Source organism: Apteryx mantelli, chromosome 3, assembly GCF_036417845.1.
Source record: "Apteryx mantelli isolate bAptMan1 chromosome 3, bAptMan1.hap1, whole genome shotgun sequence".
Classification (NCBI taxonomy): domain Eukaryota; kingdom Metazoa; phylum Chordata; class Aves; order Apterygiformes; family Apterygidae; genus Apteryx; species Apteryx mantelli.
The window spans coordinates 98,861,251-98,868,746 of record NC_089980.1 but is presented as its reverse complement, the minus strand read 5'-3'; the positions used below and the strand labels follow the sequence as shown (position 1 = coordinate 98,868,746).

At 41.5% G+C, this 7,496-nt stretch overlaps 1 protein-coding gene across 6 annotated transcripts in view; it reads right to left on the bottom strand.

Moving 5' to 3' along the window:
• Window positions 1-7,496, bottom strand: part of RARS2 (arginyl-tRNA synthetase 2, mitochondrial) — a 53,494-nt gene that overhangs the window by 11,811 nt on the left and 34,187 nt on the right. For 3 of the 6 annotated variants that reach the window (XM_067294011.1, XM_013948882.2, XM_067294013.1), the window contains 6 exons: window positions 6,829-6,896; window positions 6,615-6,724; window positions 5,465-5,560; window positions 3,030-3,104; window positions 2,065-2,128; window positions 511-661 (listed from right to left, as the gene is read on the bottom strand). In XM_067294011.1, the coding sequence (XP_067150112.1) occupies window positions 575-661; window positions 2,065-2,128; window positions 3,030-3,104; window positions 5,465-5,560; window positions 6,615-6,724; window positions 6,829-6,896 (500 nt within the window). In that variant the 3' untranslated portion in view covers window positions 511-574. Of the gene's footprint in view, window positions 1-510; window positions 662-2,064; window positions 2,129-3,029; window positions 3,105-3,833; window positions 3,932-5,464; window positions 5,561-6,614; window positions 6,725-6,828; window positions 6,897-7,496 lie in introns of those variants that run through there. The other 3 variants (XR_010883798.1, XM_067294012.1, XR_010883799.1) reach the window with 3 other exon arrangements.

The following is a 7,496-nucleotide window of genomic DNA, read 5'->3' as shown; positions in this document are numbered from 1 at the left end:
TCAGTCATTGCGAGTGTCAGTTTAACAGGGCAATGGGAAAGAGCAGGTCTTACAGATTCGGCTGTTGATCTTGGCTAACATTACTGAAGGGAGGGTAGAATACAACACAGGCATAAAACCTCTGAAATCCCACAGCTAGGGTAACTAGGCACAGGTCTGACTGACTGACTCAATTTGTAACATAAAAACAGCTATTGTACCATTACCTCTAAGTAAACAATGGCAATTAAAAAGAGGAGAAAACTTTCATTATATAGAACAGCACAGTGTAATGGCATTTCCTTTACCAAAAGGATGTGCTGCATTTGCAGAGCTAAATACAGAACATTTCTCTTTTATGGGAAATACTAAGTACACTAGTGTCTAAGTACACTACTAATACTAAATGTCTGGGAGAAAGTGATTATGACAACTGTGGCCTGCCATGCATGCAGTATGATGCAGCATACAAATCTCTAAGAGCAGACAGAGAGCTTCCAGACTGTGTTAACAATGACTCACAGGAGCATATTTATATCCTCTTGAAAAAAATCTTTTTACTAAGATATTTGACTTTACATTACATACACCTTTATTACATTTGAGTTACAGGTGTAATGCCAAGAAGTTTCATTCCATTAGCTAGAACCAAGCGTACAGCTTGAAAGAGGCAGAGCCTTGCCTGCAAAATAAAAATATCAAGTCACTTATTGTTATGTAATTGGACATAGTTCTCAGGACAGCAGTTAGAAGCAGTCTGTTAAAAGCTAAGAGCACTATGCCCATTTTCTGTCCCCATGTAGAGCACTGAGATTCACACACATATTCTGAGTGCTGAGTAACAGTTATGCTGGTAGAATTTACATTAGCTGTTCAGAGGCCATTCCAGTGTCAACAAAAGCCTGAGAAAGTGGTATCCAGCTCAGTCTAATAATGACATTTAGACATACAGAACAAAACAAATGAAACCCTGCACCCTCAGAGCAGTGACCAGAAAGGATGCCTGCAGAAGAGCTACTGACTACTAAAAAGTGAAAAGCTTTTATACATTGCACAACTGACACTGGTGGCCACGGCACAGGCTTTTAGAGGCTGAAGATATAGCTGAAATCCCTCCTCCCACTATGCCTGGATTAGATACATCGAACAGCTATGGGATGCTCTGGAAATTCCACTCTTCATTGTCAATGTCTGCTTAGCTGTTACACAACTGGCTTTTTGGGAAGGGTGCTATCAAACTTCATCCCCCAAAATCGTTCTTGAAAGCTGTCACATTGTGAGACAGTTAGAAGGAATTTTCCTTGTCGCTTGGACTTTCTTAGCTCATCTTCCCAAGAATACATGGAACTATCTCCAAAGGCAGTACTATCTATAGTATCTAAGCTCAACTAAAGTGTGCAGCTTCATCATTTTCACTTATTCCCTCCCCCACCAATATGGCTTAATGCTTAAGAATAATTTCTTACCAAAAGCAGATAGGTAATTGCTTTTGAAATAAATAAAAGAAAATAAAAAAAAGACTGTATATTTTTTCCTGAGCAATTAAGGGATCAAACATCTCCTGAGAGATTTGCAGAAATTAATTTGCATCTCTTTGGAACTGCACATTAACAGTTTTCAGCCCAAGTGCTCTAGCTAGAATGGCAATATAGACAATTTGGGATAGGTAGGTGGGAAGAGGGAGGAGAAATTCAGTCATCTCCTAATTCTCTGCCTTCCCACATAAAAGCTAAAGGAAAATGTGAGAAATTAACCAGCAAGTTAAATACTCAAATATTTGCTTAAAAACCAGTTCAGAGGGAAGGGTGATGCAAAGGAAAAAGTTTCTTTGGATTTGGAGCAGTTCTCCTTATTGAGCATTCTGTTTTAGGAAAGTCAGGCAGAGCAGCCCTCTCCAGAAGGCACAGGCGTGAACAGCTCCTGCCTTCCCAAAGTGCTGCCACAAGGCAAGCCTGCCCCTCAGATCGTTAGCCTGAAGGTGTAGATTTTCCCAAGTAGTTCCAAAGCTGGGCTCACAGAGCTGTAATGTATCATTCCTTGGGTGCCCTACACAGACTCTAGCCGTATAACAACACTGTGCCATACCTGGGCTAGTTCAGGGGCGCTGCCTTTCACAAGAAGGGTTTTATGTGCCACAGCTGCAAGATGGCTGAAATGGAAAGCACAGTGAGAACAAGCAAGTCCCTTTACAAGAGCAGTGCTGTGGGCTACAGAAACAGAACCGGAAGAGCCACAACTGCAGCATGCCATAGATGATTGTTATTTCCTACAGCCCGTTTTACCCGCTTAAGGGAGGATGTGGTTTTCTCTAGCCTGCATGTTGTCAGAGCATGCCATCAACAAAGTAATGCTTTTAAAAACGACAAACAAAACACCAAACAAAACAGAACTGGAAATACTCAAGAGCCATGTAGCCTGCCCTGTCATTCCTGAGATGTGTGATTCCTTACACAGATTCGTCTAACTTCTTAAAGACTTCCCCAAGCACAGACTCTACAGCTTCCTCCAGCAAGTCTACTGCAGTGTTTCACTGTTCTGGTAAGTCCGACAGTGCCCCCTATGGGGACGACTCCCTATGGAGGTCACATACTCAGTTTGACTTACAGCAATAACATGCTTTGTCCATCTCAACATGTAGGTTTAGATCAGTGTTTAAAAGGTTTCTGGACAAAAATCTCCTAGTTGAGGTTGAGATCTTATTATCAGCTCAGAGCCACTCTTTAAGACATGATTAGTGCTGCATAATTTCAGGGCCAGGTGCTAAGTTGCAGCCAAGTGATGATTTTGGCCAGAAAGCAATTAGTTTTTGAGGAGGCTCCTGACTCCTTTGTTCCTGGTTCCAAGCTTGATCTCTACTATTTATAGTATTATTTGCTATCTTGCTTTATACTGTTCCTGCACCAAAGAGGCTGGCCCACAAATTTACATCTTCTTACCACTGTTTTAACTCTTCGCAGCAGTGCAGATGGGAGGTCTGCAAAGCCAGGTCAGGAAGAGAAGCACTGCCTGTGCTTACCCAAGAGGTATGCCAGGACCAGCAGTCACCTTACCTAAGTGTGAGGAGATAGCTGACAATGTGCTTGGGTTGCAGATCCTGAGAAGATCTATACAGGACCTCATCATACCTGGGAAGAGAGAAAAGGACTGTTTGATGCTACAGGGGAAGGAAGCTGTGGTCTCAGGCTCATCGGACTTGCTTAAAATCAGAACAAACACACAATCACAACTGCAGAATTAACAGTATTCTTCTGAACCAGGCCTAAGCCATGCAATTAGCACACAATTATTTCCTTCTCCCCATTCACTTATTGTTGGAAGGAGGTTGCTGCTACTCCTCATCATGTAAACACTGTAGACGCCAGAGCTCAAAGTTGCATGCTATGGCGAAGAAAACATAAAAGCTGTATTTGATCCTGGAACACTATGTCTGGTTTTACATTTTACATTTACATGATTCTAAGTTCCAAGGAGCAAAAAACATATATTAAACAACTAAGGTAGTCAAAAGTAGTCCCTTAAAAGATGTTGCCTTTTAATAACTGCAGCTTAGAATTTTAAGTAGCCAAAGGGGATCTTGTAACATTAGAAGAGACAAAACAATATGGGTTTGCATAATCCTGAAATAAAATCTGCTTGTGTAAGACAGCATTAAGCTGGAAAATACATGCAGATTCATGGAGATTCATGGTTCTTCTTCATGTGTCCTGCTACTTGTGCACATGCTCTTTTTCACAGCCTGTACAAAGTTACCCAACATCTCTGGGGCTGAATAACTTTCAAATTCAAAGCTAGGAAGTGGGGAAATGGACTTCCTGGTCTTTGCTTAGCTCCCAAGCCCACCCCTGCCAGCATACCCAAGCTGAACTTCTCTGGGATCTTCCTCCTTTAAAGGCAAGTTGCAGTAGAACCGGAGAGCAGGCTCTGATAATACGGGCTCAGTGGTCACGTGGAGCTGTAACACCAGGGAGGGAGAGTTCCCCATTACCCGCAATGGGTAAACCATAAAAATGTCTCTTATATGTGCACTCAGAAGCTCCCCTTAGCCAGCACATCCCAGGTGGCCACAGTTCAAACAGGGAAGGTTGCTCCCATTATACCACTTGAACAGATGTGGTGAGACAAAATCAGGGAAACATATGCATCATCTCAGGGACAACCTAGATATCGGCAGCTGTTAACCATCAGAGACAGTGACATAGTTTAACCAGCACTACCCAAATGGCCATTAATAAAGCTTCGTGAAGCAACAAAGCTAGTATCAAATGAAGGGCACACCTGCCATATTAGTGTTGGCCTGTAACAACTTGTTAGATTATTTATTTATCAGTAAATAAGTCCCATTTCTGCAGGGGCATACGTGCTACCTTTCATCTACTATTCATTGGTCTGCACGGTTAATGAGCAAGAACCTCTGCTTGAAAGCGGACAGGTGTCAGGTATGCAGCAGTCCCTGCAGAACAGCCTGAAGTACATTAACTCTGTCAGTTTCCACACAGAAGACGGGCAGCTATGCGCTAATCCAATAAAAACTGAGAAACAATCCACAAGTTTTCTGTGAAATACAATTGCTCTGGATAAATAAGACTGTCGGTCTCATCCAGTCAGAGTGTTGGCTGGTCAGTGAAGTCATGGCTGGTCTTGCTATTGCTCAAGAGAGCATAGAGCATAAGATAAATGGAAGGCAGGCATTCTGAGGCAATGACAGTGAATGGCAGGACTCTGCAACCTACAGTCTCAGGTGGTAGGAAGAAGCCAGCTGGGACTCTGACATGAGCAATGAGTTTTGGAGGTCCAAATTTTAGAAGGGTGCCCTCAAGAAAGCCTTACTGTGGCCAAAGGAGTCTTTGGCACTGCACAGGGTGCAAAGCAGCCAACAAGACCTTTACTAGGAATTCTGAAAGCCTCAATTATTTTCAACTCCAACACGGGCTGTGTGACATGGACAACTCCCCTAGTCTTTGTACTTTAATTTTACACAAAATAGTGACAACAGCAACTGCTCAACTTGAAGACTGAGTTAATGAAGAACATTACTGTTATTAACAGGTATTAATTGTGCACATCCTTCACAGCTACTGAGTGTGTACATACATATTCCATTTCACCTCACCCAGGAGCACTCCCTCTCTCTTTTCCACATGACCAAAATAGAACAAGAGAATCCAAGTGAATCTGCAGCTAATGTTATACAGGGTTTAGGATATTTTTGTGAAGACAAGAAATAATTAAGAGACTCAGTTACATAGAGTATGCTCAAAATACCACTTTCTCAACTCATATGGTTTCTAAAGTCTACATATTCACTTATGCAGATCTTTCAAGGAAGGGTTACTGTTGCAGTCAGTACGGTCCAATGGACAAGCCATTGCCTAAAATACCACTGTTCTCTTATGATTGTGCAATCTGTGCCTGCTCAACAGGCTAGCAGCAAATCTCATAAGTCTATTTTAAGGGAACTGGTATTTGGAAAGAAAATTAGACAAACCTGAGAAGATGCTGAAGAACTGAGATAGCCTCTGGCTCTTGCAAGCATGCCACATTAACATCAGTCAGCTGCTCATTCCCATGCATCTGCTCTAAACTAGAAGACATAAGAATCAAAAACAAATGCTGGATGAAAAACCCTTGTTAGCCAAGCTGAACAGAAAGTAACAATAATTTGTATTTTGAAAAGAAAGTGGAGGCATCTTTTGCTCAAGCTGAATAAAACATTTGAGACAGGCTAGCTGATTTCAGTCCAAGATAAAAAGTCATTTAAAATTTGTGCTAGACATTCAGTTTCAACAAGTTTTAAAAAGAGATTAGACACATGGCATGGTGTAGAGGTTGATGCTACAAGGACTAGGGAGGTACTCAACATCCCTATTACAACAGCTGCGCATGCTAAGGGAGGACAAGAGGAATGGACTACAGAAAGGGATTGGGCTTGCATGCGCTCCCTAAATAGCATCTTTTATTACCACTGTCTCAGACAGAATACCAGGCTGGATGGACCATTGGTCTGATTCAAGAGGGTATCTCACACGCTCTTATGAAAATACATTTCCATGTCTGCATTAGAAATGCTCTGAAAGAACACTGAAAGTGACAAAACTGTTCAAATTGACCTCCTGAAATTCTTAAAAAATAAAATAAAAAATTAAATTAAAAAAATTAAACTCCTCTCAGATGTTTGACCTGGGTCAACAAGAAGGGTTCTACTTTTAACCTTGGGTTAGCAACAGTAGGAAATAACAGCATGTGAGATAACACTAGCTACAGTGGCAACCAAAAACCATCTAAGTCCTGTAACTTGGTATATTTTGCAAATTCAGGCACACTGATTTTTGGATCATTGATTCCCAGGTCCTAGGGCCAGGATTCTTCATCACTGACACCAACCACACACAGAAGCTGTCCCTAAAACTGTGTAAGTAGAGGGGTCGGCTTAGCTCAGCCCTATGGAGATGAGGTAGAAATTTCATTTTAATTGGTTTACTCTTCTGGGAAGTCTCATGAATTCCTATTGTAAACTCACACATCAGATGAAGGAGTAAACATTGTATTTACAGAAGATTCTTTTCTTCCAGTAGTAAGTTAGTGAAGCTAAAATACGTGTCAAACAGTGCACTCGTGCATACAAATGTTCCTCTTACCTGTGGAGTCTGGCATGTGTGTACTGCAAGAACACACCTGTATCTCCCCGACTTTGAAGAGCTCGATCCCAGCTAAACTGATAATCAGAAGACAGAAGGCCCTGAAAGTCCTAGAACAATAACTCAAATCAATGTCAGCTAGATATAGCTCCATGTCTCAAACTTACAACCTCTCACAAAAGATGCTAACACCACAGAAGCAGCTCAGACTCACCTGAATTATTAGTGCTGCAAGACCAATCTTCTCTGCTGTCTCCACAGGGTTTTCTATCTCTTTGGTTGCTGAATAGAAAGAAAAACAAAATTTTAGGTCTGTAATAGTACAACTCCCTCACTCAGACCTGGAGATGCCAATGAAGCAGCATATCTTGCAAAATTGTTAACTGGCAACACAGAAATTGTCAGGATGCACACAGCAAGAAGTCCAGGATATAAATCTTTCTTAGAAGTTAAAAATACAGCTTTTTCAGACTTGCTTTTTTTTCCTTCCCTTAATACGTGTGATACAGATTTTACGGTCAGAAGGGTCCATTACAGCAGCCTAGATTACATGGACTTTCTCTTCATGATTCAGACAGCCAATCTCTAACACCAAGAAGAGAATGATAAAGGAATTCAGTCTTCATTTAAAAGCTCCAAGTGATAGACCTAAACAATCCAAGAAAAATTGTTCCAATGGTTAATGACTCATACTCAGAAGTGCATTTACGGAGTATTCACACCATCTGCTGCAGGCATCTAAAATGACTATGGTATCTAACTAGGCATCTAAACCAAACCTACACTGGGGGGCCAGATTTCTCCATTGAGCCAAAGGGAAGAAACTAGTTTTACCCACAGATTGGCTGAGTAAAGGCAATCTAGGGCATCCAAGTCTAAAGA